This window comes from Heteronotia binoei, chromosome 9 (assembly GCF_032191835.1).
Source record: "Heteronotia binoei isolate CCM8104 ecotype False Entrance Well chromosome 9, APGP_CSIRO_Hbin_v1, whole genome shotgun sequence".
In the NCBI taxonomy this organism is placed as follows: Eukaryota; Metazoa; Chordata; class Lepidosauria; order Squamata; family Gekkonidae; genus Heteronotia; species Heteronotia binoei.
Genome location: NC_083231.1, coordinates 54,288,191 through 54,308,902, shown reverse-complemented (window position 1 = coordinate 54,308,902; position 20,712 = coordinate 54,288,191). Strand labels below are relative to the sequence as shown.

The following is a 20,712-nucleotide window of genomic DNA, read 5'->3' as shown; positions in this document are numbered from 1 at the left end:
ATGCCCTATAGTCCTGCAAGAATGGGAGCTGAGATGGCCAAGTAACTCTGTTGACTAGAAAGAAGGCCATAATGGTGTTATAGCAGGTGTGCAAAGACCACAAATTCCCTGTAACAGCCAGCTGTGCTGCTCAGGATGGAGGAACAGTACTGTGCTAGGACCATAGGAAACCCTCCAAATATGGGTGCTTTGCTCACAAGGGTAGGGGTGATGCCAATAATAATTTCACCAAGTATTTTAAATACATCTATTTAAATATAAGCATTTTATAAATTGAAAACTTGGCCAAGATTCTGTCATTTCACTGTATGAGAAACCACAGCATTGATCAGGTAGCACACTAGGCAGGACTTAACATGGAACAGTTCACTAAAGACTGCAGGAGAAATTGCATACAATCACTAAGTTAAACAAAGAGGCTCAGGAATTTATTTCTTCGTTTCAAACAATTTTATTAGTAACATATGGTAATAAATTTCATTAATAAGTACTTTTAAAAAATCTATCCCATAGATTACTTTCTACCCACCCCTCCCCCCGTTACTTTACCCCCGCTGGTGTTATTTACATAAAATGTTAATATTAAAGGTACCCTTAATTAATAAGAACCAAAATTAATATCCTCCTCCCTCTTATACTTAGTCATTATCAAAAATTGTCCAATGTCTTTATTTTCCACTCTTTTTCCATGTATCTTCTGAACTTTTTCCACTCTATCTTAAATACTTCTAAATCATAGTCTCTTAAGGTTCTTGTTAATTTGTCCATTTTGCTCCATGTCATAACTTTTACAATCCAATCCCAATTTTACACAAAATTCTCCAAAATCTTGTTTTTTCGCTAACAACAAAGTTGTTACTTGCATAGGATTTTCATTTATAAACATTATATCATCTGCAAATGCTCTATATTTATAGGAAAACCCTTTAATTCTCGTTCCTTCAATTTCTTCATCATCCTGTATTTGCATCAATAAGATTCCAAGAGTCATTATAAAAAACAATGGTGAAAGCGGACAACCTTGCCTTGTACCTTTGCTGATTGTCATTTCTTCTGTAAAATCTGCATTTATACATAATCTTGCACGTTGTTCAGTATAAATTGCTTTTATCATTCTTATAAAGTTTTCCCCAAACTTTATTTTGTCCATTACTGCAAACATAAAGTCCCAATTCAAATTATCAAAAGCTTTCTCTGCGTCCGCAAAGAATAATGCAACTTCCTTCTCTGGATGTTTTTCATAGTATTCTACAATACTTACAGCAGTTCTAATATTGTCTCTTATTTGCCTTTTAGTGAGAAAACCCACTTGGTGTTCCTTTATATAGTTTATTAGATATTGTTTAAGCCGTTCTGCTAAGATTCTTGTGTATATCTTATAATCATTGTTTAATATTGAGATTGGTCTATAATTCTTTACATTAGTGACATATCTTCCTTTTCAATCAACGAAATTACTGCTTCCTTCCATGTATTTGGTATTTTCCCATTAATTCTTATCACATTCATTCATTTTTGAAGTTTCGGTATTAATTCTTCTTTAAACGTTTTAAAATTTTTTGCCTTAAATCCATCTGGTCCAGGTGCCTTTCCAATTTTCATTGCATTAATCGCTACTTCAATTTCTATTTTTTCAATTGGATCATTCAAAACTTTTTCCATGTAATCAGTTAAGGGTGCTATTTTAATCTTCTGCAAACACGCTTCCATCTTTTCCTTCTTTACTTTAACACCTTTAAATAGTTTAGCATATTTAAAAAATTCTCTATTCCTTCTTGATCTCCCATCTCTCTTCCATCAGCCATAATTTTATTAATAATTTTACTTTCTCTCTTTTTCTTCAATTGCCAGGCCAAATATTTTCCAGGTTTATTCGCTCCCTCAAAAGATTTCTGTTTTAATTTTTTCAAATTCCATTCCAATTCTTTATTTAACAGATGTCTCATTTGTGCTTGCAATATTGTAATCTCCCTTATAATTTTCTTTTTTCCTGGCCTTTTCCTTAATTCACCTTTTTTCTTAATTTCATTTTGAATGTCCAACATTTGTTTATCTTTTGCTCTCTTGTCTTTATTATTCAATGTTATTAGTAATCCTCTCATTACTGCCTTGTAGGCATCCCATACCGTCTGAAATTCTATATCCTCTCTGTCATTTACTTGGAAGTACACTTTGGTTTCATTTTCTAGAGATGTCACTATGTCTTTATTTTGTAGTAAAGCTTCATTTAATCTCCATCTTCTTGATTTTTTCAACAGTTTTGTAATCCATATTATTGGGTTATGATCAGCTCCTATTTTAGGTAATATCTCTATTTTCTTTGTTATAAGTCCCAAATCTTTAGTACCCCACAACATGACAATTCTAGAGAAAGAGCTATGTCTAGCTGAAAAGAAGGTATAGTCCCGTACTTCAGAATTAAACTTCCTCCATATATCTTCCAAACTCTCCTGTTTAACCAATTCAAAAAAAGACTTTGGCAATTTCCCTTCTTTATCATTTTTTTTCTTCCCAGATCTATCTATCGTATTCTGAATTGTTCCGTTAAAGTCCCCCATCAATAAAATTTGCTCATAGGTCACTTCATCATGATGTTGTGTAATATTTTTAAAGAAAATGTCTTTAGCACCATTTGGAGCATAAAGTCCCAACAACAACCTTTTCTGGCATTGAAAGTAATTTTCTACCGCTATATATCTTCCATCTTTATTTTTAAATACCAATTTCGGGTCTAATTCTTGTTTAATATAAAAGACTACTCCTCTCTTCTTCTGTTCAGCCAATGTAAAAAATTCTAGTCCCAATTGTTTATTCCATAGAAATTTATAATCCTTTTGTCTAATATGCACTTTTGTAAACATACTATATTACAATTTTGTTTTTTTATCCAATGAAACGTTGCCTTTTTTGTGTGTGGTGAATTTAGTCCATTTACATTCCAAGATATCAATTTATAGTCCATCATGGTGCAAATTCATTATTTTTTTTTCATAAAATCTATGCAGTTCCTGTGTATTTGTGCTTGTAATCCTTTTCCCTTGAAGTTCAAAGCTCAAACCTTCAGGTATTATCCATCTGTACCTCATTCCATTATCATGTAGTTTTTCTGTCGATTTTTTATATGCCTTTCTGTCAGTTAGCACTTGTCTTGGTAGTTCTTTCATAATTCTTACTCTACTGCCTCCCACTGTCAATGACTTTTCGAAGTTTTTATTCATGATCTTTCCCACCATTTCTTTTGTCATAAATCTTATGACATCTCTTGGCAGATTGTTCTTTTTTGCATAGAGTGAATTTACTCTATACATATAGTCATACATATTTCTATTCCTTTCAGGATCTTCCTCCAAAAATTCTGCAATTATTTTTATTATGTATTCTTTCAGGTCTGATTCTTCATCTTCAGGTACACCTCTCAGACAGATCTGAGTTTCCATCAGTTTGCAGTCATGAATTGTCACTTTTTGTAAATTTAACAAGGTGGAGTCATGTGTTTTCACTCTTTCTTCCACTTCTTGTACTTTTTTTTGTTATTACCACAGTGTTATTTCTGAGATTCTCTATTTCTTTTTTTAATTCTTCCTTTGAGTCCTCAATATCCTTTCTTATTTCCTTTTTAGAGGCAGTTATCATTTCTTTTACCCCCTTCATTATCCTAGCTTCCATTGCATCTAATTGGGCTTGCATTTTCTCTATTGAAGCAGACCTAGCACGAGTTTGTTTCGGGTCTGACATGTAAAAAAAAGATCAAAAATTTTGATCTCACCAAATTAAATTTGAACCATCAGGTTTGATAAAGTGAAGCTTGCCCTTTCCAATGCACCCAATTTCGCTGTCCTCTGAGCCTCCCAGGCTCAGATATTAATGTTTAAAGTTTTTATTTCTCCCAAAATGGCAGTCGCAACTTTTGCTTCACTTTAAAAAAAAAATCTTTTTTCCCTTTTACCAGCTCAAATCTTGTTATCTACTATCCAACCATAGTAATTTTTTAATTGCCAAATCTGTTAACTCCACCAATTTTTAATGTCCCAATCACTTTAAAAACGATGTTAAAACTTAGTCCTCCCAACAACAATGGCCACCGATGTTTCTCTCTGGTATTATGATCCTAGAGTAGGCCGTTTACTTCGTTGACTTCATTCTTCTTCCTCCAATACTTCCTGCTTTTCTTGCCTTCAAATCTCGTTTCACTGGCAGAGAAATCTCACGATATCTGACGTATTTCCTGTGTTGACTGTGAATGCTGCAGATTTGTGACAATGGGGCTGCCTCCTCAACCACAGATAGACTAAACAATAAATTCCTTTCTTCTTTTAACACTGTCTTTTAAGTTTACAAAGTTCAAATTCAGCCCCTTATCTTCTTCTCCTCTCAGGCTTTCAATATTTCCAACTCTCACCTTTTACTTTTGTTTTGTTTAACTTTAATTAGTCCTGGAGTGAAGAGATAGCAATCAGTACCTTTTTTCCGTAGTTTATCCAAATCAACACCAGACCTTTGTAGATTAAATGTTTAAAATTGTAAAAGAAGGTTTGGATCCTGTCGAGCTTATGTCAAATTAATGACTCTGGAAACTTCTGCAGACGATGAATATGCAACTTCTCTCTGGAGAGCCCTCAAAGGAGCCCCCCCCCCCCCGGGACTCCCTTTCAGCCAAGGTAGGTCTCCTCAAAGTATCTGTGCATATCTTGGACAATTCTCTAGCTGAGAAATGTAGGCAGAAGGCATTAATTTGCCTTTTACTACCCTGAACAGAAGTGGCAGCCTGCCCCCGTTAGGGAAAGCAACTCAGCTCGGCATTTTCCAACCCCGGAAGTCAGGAATTTATTTCTTAAACTAGCTTCCATAACTGAGTTTACATATCTTAATTTCTCAAACTACTAAGTAAATTGAGTTTACTTATTTATTTTTCAAACTGGCCTCCACAACTGAGTTGCATCTATAACATATTACTAATACATTATTTCAGTTGGTTAGCATCTCTTCTCCAAATCACTCTCATGATTATGGAAGATTAAGACACAGCCAAAGTTAATGATAAAACATTGGACTTTTTAAAAAGTTGGAGTATAAACTTTCTTCCACTAATAGTCAGAAACTTCTTGGAGGCAGGATGCGACTCAGGTATTACAAGAATTACAATATCCCCTTAATTATTAACAAAATTCTAAAAAAAGGTTGTTAATATTATTTACCTTTTAAAGATTCTTCCTCTGACATTATCAGTTTGGAATCTCCTGTTCTCTCATTCATTGATGAAAAATTAATAGGAAATGGTGATGAGGAGCTTGCTATCCAAGGACCCTGGGGTACAAGTAGGTATAGGTAAACATAAAGACAATTTGAACAATTATGAACAATTCACGCCACAACAAATCCTGTTTGAATTCCAAAATTACATTTGCCTGGAAATGATTCAGAAACTGCACATGCAAAGAAACAAAAGTGGGCTTTCCCTCCAAATGAATGCTAGAAGGAATATGTTTCAGCCTATTTGAAGTCTGCAACAAAATTCAGTCCCCCAATTTTTGTCTTAAGTATGCTGTTCCTTCATAACTACATTTAAGCCTTTCCTCAAAACAGGGGAGCAACAATGCTACTGCTATCCTCAGATTTTCTCTTGACTGATAACAATTATGTTAACTGACAACTTATAAGTATCTCTGGATGCAATCCAACCAAAGTAAATCCAGTTTATTTCAACAGGAAAGAGTTAAGCATACAGTTATTTCTATATTGAAAACAAAGGGACCTACACAGACTTTATTTTGGCTGGAGTATAACTCTTGTTTGTGAATAGATAGAAAAAATCCTTTCCTAACCTCAGGACCAGGACTTTCGGAAAGTGCTCTTTGTTCAGATTTCTTCACTTGGTCATTCAACCTCGTAAGGGAAGGTGGTGCAGACAATGAAAATAATCTATGACAATAAGATGCTCTGTCCTCTGCCTTGGATCCTTCGTAGTCCTCCAGATGGCTACTTTTTCTTAAAATACTTCTGGGTTGAGGAGATGGCTTTAAATAATCATCTAGTGCAGGAATGCTGATGTTCTCTGCTGCATATAAAAAAACTACATTGTCAATGGGCTTTGGAAATAACTTTGTTTATTTAGAGACAAAAAGTCTCATAGAACTGCTTTCTTTTATCAACTGCTGTCAGGGTAGTTCAAACATCCAGAAGATATTATTAATTCCATCTGTTAATTTAAAACCAAATTGAACATTCCCAAATATCTAAAACTGACAAGTAAGTGGCACCTTTTTTCAGGAACTTTTTATGAACTACACATAATCAGCCCTACATCTTTTATGAAAAAGTTAAGTCAAATATTTGACAACAACCATTAGGTCGAACTCCTATTCGGGGATGATTTGAAGGAGGTATTTAATTGGAAACAAGTCTTTAAGCCAATTTCAGTTGTTGCTTTTAGCAGTAAAGGTCAATTTTTCTAAAAAACAAATATCAAGTGGCATAATATGTGGTGAATATATGCTGATTTTTTTCATTTTTTATTAGATTAACCATGAGATCTAAGTGCCAGATTGTTCAACTGTGGCAAAACATATTAATTTATTATAATGTTGCTAATACTGCTGTTGCCATGAAGGCAAGAATTTAATTGCTGTGGACAGTTCAAGCACTAGATGAATGTTCTGATTCCCCCTTACAAAGCTTGCATCGTGAAACAAATAGGGGCTTTCTATAATAAATCAGTCATCTATCACCTGCCATTTTCCCCCTTTTGTTCTGCCATGAAGGCAAAACACCCCTAACATCTATGATACAAGGTAGATGAAACATCACTGATACAGAACCCACGGGAGTGAAAGAAATATGTGTGTACTGTGAAGAAATATGTGCATACTGCACAGAATTACATTCCAAATTCATAGCCTTTGTGTCTTTACAATACATAAATCCTCCTTTCAAACGCACTCCCACTAATCATAATCACATGAATTTTGAGGTGCTTAATTTCCTGCCTCGAAGCAACTCTTATACAGACAAAATGATTAGCAAAAGTATTCTGCCTTATTTATTTACTCCCCCACTTGGAACCCAAAGTAGCTTATCGTTTTCTTTTACATTTTATTGAGCAATCTTCTATGGCAGACCAGGGATTCAAACCCAGGTCTTCCAGACAGGCTCATAGCTATAGTGGGGCCCAGGGGAAGCCAGGCCTATCCTTTCAATCCCCCCATCCAACTGTATGGCCCCTCTATTGGAGGGTCCCCAATCTGCTCCATTTGCTCATCACCACTCTGAACAAGTAGCATCATTGCTGCTGGTCTTTTTTAAAAAAAAGTCACAAAAAGACAAAGTGGTCTTTTTTCCAAAAAAGTGACAAAAAGTTCTCCCTCAACAAACAGGCAAATGCCAACATTTTATTTATTTCACTAGTTTATCATCTTTCTTTATTGCAAAGATTTGAATTTGAAAATCAAAGTAAAAATTAGCTCTGCTTGAGATTCACGTTTTTCAAAAGTTCAGATATATATTTTGAAACACTGAATCAGTATTTTGAGGTAGATATACTTGGTCAATACTGCCACTGAGTGGAGAAAAATAAAACTCTTCAGTTGCATTTGGAGCTTAAAATATTTAGTGTACAACAAATTCCAAGGATGATATTAATAGTTTAAAGCATGTTCAATTGTCAGAAAGTGCTTACTTATTCACTTTTAATTTATTTGCCTATTTAATAATTTCCATCCTCCCAGCAGATACACCCAACGCATGCTAATTTTTTTAAAAAGCCAATAATATCTACAGTATACAGTAAGTAGAAAAAGACTCAACAGAAACCCTGGATAAACAGAAGTATTTAATTGGCACCACAAACCTGAGGAATATCTGTGGGAAGATGCTAAGAACTAAAGCAACCTTTGCTGTTTGTGAGATGGAGTGATTACTCTCATATTAATTCCTCTAGACTTTATCATCCTACCACTAGAAAAAAAAAAGCCTATAATACTATTCTCTTACCAGAAGTAGTTTTTGATCCTGAAGTACCTTTTAGTAAATTTGGTTAATATGCTAACTGCATCCTTTCTCAGAAAGGAGAGACCTTGGCACAGTTACTCATGCTATTCATCATAGTTACATCTATTATAACTATTAATAATAAAATATATATTAATAAATTATATGTGAGGTTGCCTTAAAATATAACCCAGAAACTTCAATAGTTTTATAATGCTAAAGTGAAACTGCTAACATGGCCAAGTCATATCCTTTCATTTAGTATGTAAGTGCAATTTATAGTGCAATCTTAAACAGAGCTTCATTCTTCTAAGTCCATTGAGGTCTTAGAAGAACTCTGCTTAGGAATGGACGAAGTGTCAGTATCAAGGGCTGGCCAAGCCCTCCCCACACTTAGCTGCAGCTTTAGAGGTTGGCCAAAAGGCCACAGTGGTATCAAGGCTGAGGAATCCCCCCACCATTAGTGCCAACAAGACCAGGCCAGGTGGCTGCAGTAACACTGACAGGGCACATGGCCTGCCAGAAAAGTGTGGTAGGGCTACAGCAGCAGCAACAAAGCAGTGGAAGCAGCTGGGAAGGCAGGCAGGATGTGCCCAGGCAGACTCACTTGCCAGAAGCAACCTGGGGGGGAAGAATGGAGGAAGCCTCCCCAACATACCCAGGGGCAGCTGGCCAGGATGACACAGCCACATCACAGGCTGAGATGGTTGGAGTAGGAGTGAAGGAGAGGCCTGAAAACAGGCAGAAATAGGGGATAGTGACTTCCTGGGAGTAGCACTGCCCAGCAGGAGTTTGTTTTGAAGCCTTAAGTCAGGAAGGGCTGTGAGGGAGGAAAACACAGAGGAAGACCCATTGGCTCAGAAACTGGGAATGAGCCATGTCCCGCCCCCATTGGAGGGCACTGGCAGAGCCTGCGGTGGATCTGGCTCCAGGCAGACCTTTATTAGGCACAACCTCAAGGCTGTCTGGAAGAACAGGCTCAGTCATACCTAAGCAGTCAGAGGGTGGATCAAGAACTGGGGGAAAAGGGCTAAAAGTGTTGAAAACCCCCTTCCTCACCTGTACAGAAACACACATGGGGTGTGCTAAGGAAATAAGGCTGGAGGGTGCACCCATCCCAGACTACAACCTCCCCCCACAGGAGGCAAAGTCTGACAGCCAGATTCACTTCAAAACTTCTGTAACTCATGGTATCAGAAGGACTGCCTTAAAATCAGACACTCAAAAATCAGATCTAACAGAGCATTCATTGGCCTCCCCTGCCTTTGAAGTTAAGGCAGGTATTTCATTAGCATCCACAGATCTTTTGTTTTGGGGTGACTTCTGCCCTATTTTTCTGCTTTAGTCTTCCAGTGGTAATTTGAATGAATTTTGCTGTATTGTATTGGTTTTGTATTAAAATAATTTTATTGTAAACTGTTCTTAGCATTTGGGGGTGAAAGTATGGTAGACATATAATAAATACTTCATAAATATTAAATCTTAAAAGCTTAGGGCAAAACCAGACTGCACAGATTTTATATATCCCTCTGCCTAAGGTAAAATCCTTATAAGCTATCAATAAAGATATATGTTGTGCAAATCCAGTACAATTCACTATAGAATACTTTTAAAAATAACATTAATGTGGTCCAATTTGTGGTTGTTGCTGAATGTGGAAGTCGGAGGGGAAATTTTCTGTATGTTGATATATGGATATATCCATAAAAGTATATTTTTAATCTCAGTTAATTATCTGTGGGGTACCTGGAGAGGAGGAATCATTATGACGTTAAGGCGAGGGGTATTGCTTTTCTGTTTCATTCAAACTGCGTAGATAATGGTATCAGGAAGAGAGCATTGTATATCTTCTGTTTTCTATTTGTTTTGCCCTCACGTATATTTTGTGTATGTATTGTTTTATGTACTTGTATTGGAGTTTTTCTAATTTAACAGTTTTTTAAAAAAGAAAAAAAATTCCTTGAGCATGCAAGTTTTTTTAAAAAATAATGATTCTCTACAACTTCTGGGTCACCAGGGTTTATGAGATGTTACATGCTCTCTGTTGCAGTCGTTAACAGTTCTTAAAACATGTTCAGTTCCAAGAAGAACCTACCTGTCACACTTTCAGCACATCATTGAAGATTTTTAAAGACACCTTAATGAAATTTCTACAATTATTTAATTTTTAAAAATATGAAGAGCACTTACCTGAAGCTGATGCTGTTTTAGTCTTGAATTCCCTGGGCTTTGGTACTGGCTTGATGACAGGCTTGTGTGGCACCACATCATTCCCCTCCATCTGCAGCTCAGTCATAGATACCATGTTCTGTTGATCTTGATTCCCCTCAACATTTAACTCTTCTTCAGAAACTGAAAGTTTGAAGTCATCTCTTTGGCTCTCTCCACTCAGCTTTTTACTTTTCAACAAGCATGTCGCTTTCATTCTTTCCTCATTCTCAGACAAAGCCAAGTCATCAACAGTTCCCCTTTTCCAAGAATAGTCATCTGAAGGAGACATTTCAAAGGAGATGGATGTTTCTGTTGCACTCTTTTCATACAACTGAGAATTTTCAGTTAGTGAAGAAGGCACAGCCTCACTCTCCAACATGGACACTTGCTGAGCTCTGTCATCATTGTATGATGAAGCCAAGTCCTCTACGCTTCTACTCTGCAAAGGGCCTATACTGCCAAGATTGTAGCTGGACAAAGGAATTGCAAAGGCTACTGATTTCTTTGGCATGCTTTCCACATCTTCAGGGAGCTCCTCTATTGTACCTGAAAACAGATCACATTAGCATTCCATGAAAAAGAAAGAAATGTAGTGAAGAATCATCACAGCAAAGAAGAATTCTACCCTTTAGCACAGGGGTGTCAAACATGTGGCCCAGCGGCCAAATTAGGCCCCCGGAGGGCTCCTATCGGGCCCCTGAACAACTGGCTGTCATCTGCTTCCTCTCTCGTTTCCTTCTGTATCGCAGCTTGCTTTGCAAGGCTTGCTCAATCACACAGGAGTTACAGAGCAAAGCCTCTACTTTCTCCACTGGCTGAGGCTCCTCCTTGGGGAGGAGAGGGGAGGGATAGCTTGCTTTGCCAGGCTCTCTCAATCGCACAACAGAGCTACTGTGTTAAGCTTCTCTTCTTTCTATTGGCTGAAGCTCCTTCCCCTCCAGGTCCCCTGGGGAAGGAAGGAAAGAGCCAGCGCTTCCTTTGCCCAGTTCCCTAGATCACACAGGAGAGATACAAAGCAAGCACCTTAAGACCAACAAGTACTGATGTTTTAAGCATGTTTTAAGTTTTTTTAAAAAAAATATTTTATTGTGTTTCTCTATGTGCTTTATAAAGTTTATATTTCTGCTACCTGGCATTACATTTTATGACACACATGGCCCAGCCCAACAAGATCTCATTCATATCAGAACTGGCCCACATAACAAATGAGTTTAACACCCCTGCTTTAAGGACTTTTAAGGCTGATATCTCAAGCTTCATGATGCCAATCTGGAAACAGTACACTACCCATCTAATTCCTGGTCTAACTTCCTAAGTAAAATGCACCAATGTGTGAAGCAAATCTCAAAACATGGTGCACAGCAATTCAAAACATACTTTGGACATTTTGAATGAATCCATGTCTTATGAAATCTTATCCCACTTCAGTGCTGAGAGTTTGTAGAACATTAGCAAAACTGTAAACTAACAAACAAAAATTTATTTGTGAGCTAGCCTCATGGTAATAGTGAAAAGACTTGACAGATATTCAAGAAGTATGTTTCCATAAAAGTCAAATCCCTATGAGACAGTAACTTCATTAAGTATCGATCTAGAAATAAATGAGATGAAATTTTACTAGCTTCTGAACATGGATAAAACAAAAGGATTCCTTCATGTCTTTCTAAATATTATGACTGGATCCCTAAAGCCAGTGCTTTCCTTTGGCATAAATATTATGACTGGATCCCTAAAGCCAGTGCTTTCCTTTGGAACTTTCTGCTGATATATGAGACTCTTTTGCTGCGAGGATTTGTGCTTTACTACCAACATCAAACATTACTTTAATGCACACTAACTAAGAATACATTCCATCGCGGCTTACATCTTCATAAATATATTTAGGATTATACTATATGTAGTGGTAGCTCTGTTATTTATGGAACAAAAGGAGCAGAGACACAAGTAAACAGCATTTTAACATGGTTTGTTACATAGCATACCCTCTTCATCACTCTCAAAGTCATCTGGATATTCGGTACTGTTCTGCCTTGCTGCATGAGCAAAAACTGCTTCTTGTAGCTCTTCCTAAGATATTTAAAACAAAGTAGGTTTTACTATTCAAATATTTAAAATTCTATTACCTTGTGCAATGCCTTATATTTATCTCAAGCACAGTTAATACAGAGACTATAAGGTGCTTCCTATTGGTCTCAGCCTGCAAGAAAACTGTGTTCTTATTTGAAATTGGAGATTATTTTGGACGGGTAGTTTCTGAATTTCAGTGGAAGAACAAAAACTGAGTATACTGTCTGAGTACAGCTTTCCAGAAAATGTTCTGTAACTCAACACCTGATCAATAAAGTGAAGCTAATTGCTGGCTTGCATCTCACAGGGATGCAAGCAAGATCAGACCTTAACATTGTAGCCTGAAAAATCTGCTTTTCAACCTATTTTTAAAAATTCTGATTCAAGATATCTGGAGAGCTTAAAAACTGAGAAAGCAAAAGGACACATGTACTCCTGCAATTCAGAGTACTATGAAGTTGGTATGTTTTGTAATACTGGGCATTATCATGGGAATGGAAACTTCTGTTTCCTGAGTGACAAAAGATGTAATGGATTTACAAGAGTATTATCCTTAGGACTGCATTGAAAGTTTTCTCCTTGGGATTTAAATGCACCCAACTGCATTTCTAGTAACAGAAAAAAAAAATCTTACAGTATGTTGGAATCAGCAGAACTCCTTAAGTCTGGGAGTACAGTGTTTTAATTTTCACATTCTTTCCCACAGAAATCAAGCAGTACCAAACAGTGTTCTATTTTCCACTCTATTTTCTTAAAAAGAAAACTTGGGAAAGAATAAACCAGCCTGATCAAGGCTATGGGGCCAGTGGGGCCATTACCTGCGTATCTAATGTGCTGATTGAGCCAAACAAGAACCTGCAGTCCCATCTTCAGTTTGCCCAATAGCAGTAACACACAGCTGTCTAAATATGCAGCGATAAGTTTATAATTTGTAGGCCAAAATATTTTACCTGAAAAGTGGTTCTTTTGAAGGACTTTGGGCTCTTGCTGTAGGCTAAAGTGGTGACAAAATCTTCATCAGACATGGCTTTGACGTGATGAACTTAGATGATCAACGTGATCCAGCAAAGGCAAATCTTCAAGTAGAATTTAAATAAGAGACAGAAAGAGATTTTTTTATGCAGGCAGCAAGTAGCACTAATGTTGCCTTGAAGACAAGACATTCTCTTTCCTCAGAAACAATGAAGGCTCTGTTAGTGAGCCTAGTTTCTAAACATTGGATCTTGAGTTACAGGATTAATGGACCAGAGATATCTTTATATTCTACACAGCTGTTTGCCAAAAAGTTTCTTATTACCCAACACTTGCTTTTAAATTGTTACATGGCACCGCCTGCCAAAGGTCAATTGTATGTGTTGTATACCAAGGTTTTTTAAACCAATAACTTTACTATCTGACAATAAACAGAAAAGCAACTTAATACGGGCTGCATTTCTAAAAGGAAAAGAAGAAATATACATTGGTCCAAACATTCAGTAATCAATGATGAGCTTTTAAGACAAAATTAACAGTTGTTCCTTTGGTGTTATAACTCCATCAAGTGTCATTCCTGTGAAGATTTTGAATAAATTACCCTTATTGTCCAATGCAGGTAAGTTAAAAAAAGTGAGAAAGGAATGGGTGGAAGAATAATTAATCATCTATATTTATTATTTATTTATCTAATGTATACCCTGCCCTACCCCAAAAATGGGCTTACAACATAAAAACATCAACAATAAACCAATAAATAATCAACAAATAATAGCAAATAAATATAAGGGATTTGAGCAGACCGAGAAAATCCTGAGTTTGGAGAGGTAAATATTAAGTACCACTACTGTTACAATTGAAACATAAATTAGAATTCCATATGTTATATGCATCTTGCATTCTTTTTTTGTGTAGAACAAAATTTGAGTCCAGTGACACCTTTAGGACTAAGTTTTATTTGTGTATCTGGCTCAGACATTTGCATGTAAGCGCCTTCCAAGTCTTCAAGACAATCTGTTTACCATGCCTACCTGTTTAATATAAGCTGCTTTCAAGGTTGAAAGGCCCAGATAATTTATATATAGACACAAAAGATAACTAAAAACTTTTAGAGCTTCCTGTTGAATTTTCATACAAAAGATACTTCTGTTTAACATATGCTTTAACTACAATACTGTTCTAACCACAGGCGAAACCACAGCAAAGAGGATGCAGGAGTATTCATTATTTTTAAGGGAGGCTATGTATTCCAAACATATTCATGTTAACATTAGTTTCCCAGGGCGCCTCTGCCTGTCACAGAAAGAGACAGATACCTCTCTAGAAAGCAGATCAGAGAAAAATGCCAGGGATATACTCACATGAGTACACTGAAAAAGATTCTTTTATGAGGAAAGCAGTAGAAAACACTTTCTTGTGCATAAAGTATGCAAATGACAGAAGTAAAGCCTACCCACCTAAACAATCCCTAGGAAAGTACTATTATACCATTGGTCCACAAACTTATAGTATGGTTGCACTTTAATTAACAACTATGTTAAGCATTAAGACTTCATCTGGGTTTCTTTCCCATGCCCTAAGATCTTAATCCACTAATTACAAAATAAATATATTAACTTCTTCACAGCCTGTGAGATATATTACAGTGAAGTGCCCAAGGTTACCCAACTTGCCTGAAGTTATCCAACTCAGAGTACAATTCAAAACAGAGTTGCACCTTTCTAAGCCCGCTGACTTCTGTGGACATAGAAAGGTGTAACTCTTTAGGCTACACCATACATGACCCTTCATGACTACAAATCATTCAGACAAGTAGAAATCAAAAATCAACTGAGCTGTAATTGGTTTCGCACACAAAGCAGTGAGTGAAAGACAAATGCATCAGAAATACTATAACATGAGAACATATTACTATTTAATCCAAAATGGCCTATATAGAAATTCCTAACATAGAGGTGCCTAATATGGGTCAACTTTTCTTCTATTTCCCCCCCCCCCCTTCTCATTAATAGAGGATTCATGTCAAATCAAACTTACTAACCCTTGTACTCAAGCATGTGGCAAAACATACAGCGAGAACACAAAAACACCTTCTGCCACAGATTAAGTGGATGGTCACTCCAGATGGCCTTCTTTCAATGGCACCTCATATTCCCTGCGCCTTCCCCACAGCTGTATGCGTGGCAACTAGTTTGTTTCATTTAAAACTTTTTTGTTCATGGAAGATGTCTGGCTGAATGTGGTGCTTTTTAAAATTTTCCTTTACTTTACTGTTGTACGCTGTCCTCTACTTATGATTCTTATTGGGCTTGATCTTATGTTCCAAATAGTTGTTTTCACTATTGAGAGTCTGATTAATAATAAAGTAATCTTTAAATTATAAATGTCACATCCTAAGTAATAACACAATTATTTTTAATGATACTAGAAAACAATTCCTAGGTGTTATCAGTTGTGAATAGTGCAAGCAGGTGGATGTGGAGAAGGCTAAAGCTTGTGTGTGTCAAGGATGAAAAGAGCCAAAGACATTTGGCTGCCGAAGAGTTTTCCAGTGTTTGCGGGGTACGGATTTGGTGGGGTCCAGACAGCCCCATAGCTAACTAGGGGCCCACAGGCCCACTGTTCCTCCCATGCCATTTAAAAAGCCCACAAATCAGCTTCTAGGTGGGCTTTAAATCATGTGGGAGGGGCAGCAGGAGCAGTCACCAGCCCTCTGCATAATTTAAAGGGCTCCCTCCCCTTGTGGCCGCCCATGGCCCCCTCTCCCTGTGGCCTCTAGCTACAGGGCTGGGTGCAGCTAGCATCAAAGCCTGACTTCTAGTCCCGCTCCTTGAACGCGGGAACCACGTTGTCTTCATATCCCTATATCTTCATAAATCAGTAATAACAATCGACAAGAGGGTGGCGAGGCGACTACCCCTAAGTCCGCACGCGACATTTTTTGCGGCTTACTTCTGACATCGGAATCCCGGATCGGGGCGAACCAGCCGGCCCCCTGACAAGCCTTCCCGCGTCTTACCCGGCCAGCGAAATACACGTGCTGGAGACAGCTCGGCTTTTTCGTTTCCGCCCCCCGCCCCAGGCTCTTACCTCGCGCCGCACGCGGGTTCTTTTCTCGGGCGAGAGGCGACACGCCCAGAACGTTGAGCAGACACCGCCCTGCTGTATGCCCTGCCTCGGCCTCAGGTCTACTGAACACCGCCGGCGGCCTCAGGCCAGATAGGCCTCTCCGCCGGACGCGTTACCTAGCAACCTCTGCCGCGCTGGACATGACTGCATAGACCGGCGGTGTGTTGCTGTGGAAACCGAGTCACGCCTTCTTGCCGGGATTGGCTTCATTGTCACGTCAAGGTGGGAGAGGGGCGGGGCCAAAGTGTGATGAAATAAGAATAGCCTCTCGTGGCGCGCCTGCCGGTTTCTTTTTTAAGAGTCCGCAGGTATGCTAGAGTGAATTACCGGAACAGCGTGAGAAGAAAAAAAAACATGTGCCAACAGGAGGCGCTATTATGTTTTGTTGAATCTTTTGTCAACTGCGTTAAGTCAGAAGAAGTTCAATATATAGGCAAGGAATAGGCAAAGTCTGTTAGCTATAGCAGAAAGGGGGGGGGGGAGGTATTGTGGTAGTTTAAAGGCAGTTTAAAGCCATTGAAGTGTGGAATTGAACTTTCTGCTGCTAATTTAAGTAGCTAAGCACAGACCGTAGGGAACTTTGTCTGAGTAAGTATGCAAAGGTTTGCGCTGGACGTGGCTCTCTTATTATTGACTTAAGTTGCAATAAATCTGTCAGTCTTTATGGTGCCAAAAGCTGGTCAAACTTAGTTTATAGATCCTTTCCTTTAGAAAGCTCAGAGGGGTGTAGAAGGGGCTCCCAGTGGTCTGTCCTACCCATGCAGCAGATCTTTCCAGGGCATTCTTTGGGCCAAGCATAAGGCCTATTCAATAATAAGAATTTCAGTTTTAGAATTAGGTGAACATTTAGTTGTAGCAAAGGATCTAAAAATAGCAGCAGAGAATGAGAATAGTTATTTCCTTTCAGAAATGTGTGTACTGTGTAAGAACCTTGAGCTGTCTAAATTTGTTTACACATAAAAGAGTTATTCAGTATAGTAGTTGTCTATAAGTCTAATGTGTTTAAAATATTTATATTCTCATGTCACTTTATAATGCATGTGTGAGGTGCTATTAGTAATAAGAGCCAGGCTCTTTCAAAGCTATGTAGTAAGGTGTTTAAAGCATGCTGTCCCACAGGGATGCTCAAGGAGAGGGTATCTCTTATATAGCCAAAAGCAAATGGGAACACTTTTATCATCTGCAGCCACTTGCAACAGGAGATAATCTATTCCCCTTATCTGCTTATAGAAGATCTAGTTTTTTTCATTTCTAGTAGTTCACAACTGCCTTGACTCAATGCAAGTCAAAGAAGCTGAAGCCCAGGATAAGCGTGTTCCTTGCTCTCCAGTTATACTCACAACATTGTCACTTTTTCACCCAGAAAGTTATGAACCATTTGTTGTGTCTTGCATTTCAGTCCCGAAATTACAACACAGCGGATGCTCCGCAAATACGCTCCGCCAATCAAGATCTGTAGTGGGAAGTTTAACTGGCCAGGATCGGACCTGGCCAGACTGAGGGTTGTTCCGGGGTATGTATATAATTGGGACCCGGCCTACGTTGCCTTGCCTTGTGATGTACTCGCTAATAAAGCATGTTGCCTTCAACACGTCTCGTCACTCAGTACATTACACCATTGGGTCATCCACAGTTTAAAAATAATTTTAAAAATCACAGAAACTAACAAGACTGTTTAAGAACTTAGTATAATTGTGATAGATGGATAATAATGCCCTGGCAATTTATAATTTGGTTAGAAGATATATTACTGTTCTAGGCCTTTGCCTAGTAATTGTTTAATGGTGCTGTCTATTAACATTGTTTTATTTTAGTTATTAAAAACAGAGCTGCAAAACAAGCCACTAATGCCTGATGGTGCTTTAGTATGCTGTTACCCCACAGAGCAGTTTCTGTTTTCATATAAGGGATGGCAAAGCATACCATATACCGTATTTCTAGAAAATTATTAATCTGTACTGGTTTATTATTCTTTTCAAGCAGCGTGCACTGCTCACTAGCTGTTCTTTGCTACTTCCGGACTTTCTTCCATCTTTTAAAATAAGGACACTTTTTAAAAAAATAAACAGCAGGTCAAATTGATTAAAATTGCTTTTAACAACTTATTCTATCATCACAGGAAATATTAACAGAACTTTGTCCAGAATAAATTTTCTACTTATAAACAAAGTTATTGAAACAAGAATAATTGGTAGTGTCAGTTGTCCCCATTTGTGATGAGTATTGTGTTCTTCAGAATCAAGGCCAGTTTTAAAAACAATGGTAGCTATATTAATACTCTCCAGAAGATGGCAGCAGAAGATTCTGCTATGAAGGGACAGGTGCGTTTCTTCTGGCTCTGTAGTTAGGTTTTGAAACACACAGTTTTGATTGGCTGTTCTGCAAATTAGAATGAAATTATCACAGCAAGAACAGAGGCAAATATTTGCTTTCATATGGGTTATTAAAGCTGCAATTCTGTGTACATCAACTAGGGAATAAGACCCATTGAACACAGCAGGATGTACTTATGTCTAAACAGGCTTAACCCTGTAGGCTGAAATGCTATTAATTAGTTTTATTATTTAGCTGAGAAATTCAAAATAGGCAATATAGCATCAAATCATTGTGTGTACTGTGCCTGGACAGAAATCTAAGCAGAGTTAGACCCTTCCAGGCCCTTTGAAATCAATAGGTTTAGATGAGTGTTTAGTTTCTGCTTAGGATTGCATTGCCCTAAGAACATTTTTTTTGGGGGGGAGTAAGTTCCACTAAGTATGCTTGAGTAGGATTCTAAGTAAATCCATTTAGGGTTGATTTTTAAGAGAACAGTCTACCCAGAAGTAAGTCACTTTTTTTTTCAGTGAAGCTTACTCCCAGGGAAAGTATTCTTAGGACTGTAATTTCAGTTACTTAAAGGCCAAATTTAGAGTCAGATTTCCAGATATTTCCATTTTTAATGATCCAACCCAGTGGACACAAGGATACTAAGTTTGATTAGAGAAGCATTGTGGGAAGTTGGTGTTTATCTCTTATCATGTCATTGTCCCACTCTAACCCCTCTCCAATAAATTTTGCAGGGGAAAAAAGGCTGTAATTTTGAAAATTACCCAAGATAAGAAAGGTTAAATACTCCCTTTCTGCTGTCGCAGCAACCAAATTCCGAGCCCTTATTTTAAATAAAAATAAAAGAATCTGGGAAATCCAGTCACAGATCTTCTGTGCCATATGTAGTATGGGCCCAAGTTACATTTAAATAGATTGCATGTTTGGTTTAAACAGTAACATGAGCAACGCTGAACAAATGAGCAACATTTCCTTATGTAAATGTTCTCCTTTAAAAAATGCTTGCTTGTTTTCTGAACTTGTGATGATGATGGAAACTTACAGCAGAGCGCTATTTAAAAGTAGCATAAATATTCACAGTTCTTTGTTGATAAACCATAAGTAATTAAAGTGGTGAAATGGACAGCAGCCAGAGGCCTGAGAGTTTGGGGACTATACCACAATAACATGTATTCTAATGTAAAGTTGTTTATTTTCTCTCTGAGTTCATTAATCAAGTGATATTATGTATCATTTGTCCCAGAAGTTACTACTGAAGCTAAAATAAGCAACAAAGAATACTGTGATTGAACTCTGTTACTTCAATGGCTTTTTTAAAGTCAGTGGCAATTTTTGACAAATAACAAAACTTGAAAATGATTTAAGAAGAAACAAAAAAACCCCAGATGCAATGCAGCAAAACAAAATGTACGATGAAATTTCAATTACCCGAGTGTAATTGTCTGACATGTGCCAGATTTCAGCTTCACTGTATGTGTGTTTTTAAAAGTGTTTTTCCACTCTCAGAATTAGGAAAATTCTTAGGGAAACACTGGGTTGGATCAAACTTTTCTGCTGGTAAACAAGGGAAGAAGGGGTCCATTTTGACCCCCTGCTTCAAAAGGTTGTGATGGGGGTCATGAGACCTGCATGCCAAGACCCATGTGGGACAGAGTATGTAATAAGGAAGGAAATTGGGTGTGAGAATGAGATAGACAAAAGGTGGCTGGATCCAACCCTCTGCTTCTCTAAATAGCACAGTACTGCTGGCTGTAAAGTTGGCTGAAAAGAGCTGTTGATCTTACCCTCAATCCCAGGAGTCTAACACCATATTGCACGTGTACCCAGACCAGCCCCGTAGCCAGGATTTGAAGAATTGGGGGGCCCTGATTTTTTTCAGGGGGCACATAGTGGCCCCAACCTCCATGGCCTTCTCTCCTATCACCGCTGAGGAGGAAAGCTGCCAGCTGACTGCCATACAGCCTCCCCCCTCCCCACAGCTGCCCCAAGGTGATCCCTTTCCACCCCTCTTCCAGCAGCTCTGGT

General features: G+C 37.9%; 1 protein-coding gene across 1 annotated transcript in view; it reads right to left on the bottom strand.

Annotated features, from left to right (window-relative positions):
* Window positions 1–16,487, bottom strand: part of MAP9 (microtubule associated protein 9) — a 32,695-nt gene extending 16,208 nt beyond the window's left edge. The window contains exons 1-6 of the mRNA XM_060246610.1: window positions 16,324–16,487; window positions 13,212–13,337; window positions 12,177–12,261; window positions 10,174–10,740; window positions 5,823–6,055; window positions 5,196–5,304 (exon numbers count right to left, since the gene is read on the bottom strand). Of these exons, the coding sequence (XP_060102593.1) occupies window positions 5,196–5,304; window positions 5,823–6,055; window positions 10,174–10,740; window positions 12,177–12,261; window positions 13,212–13,286 (1,069 nt within the window). The 5' untranslated portion in view covers window positions 13,287–13,337; window positions 16,324–16,487. The remainder of the gene's footprint in view (window positions 1–5,195; window positions 5,305–5,822; window positions 6,056–10,173; window positions 10,741–12,176; window positions 12,262–13,211; window positions 13,338–16,323) is intronic.
* Between the last annotated feature and the right edge of the window lie 4,225 nt (window positions 16,488–20,712).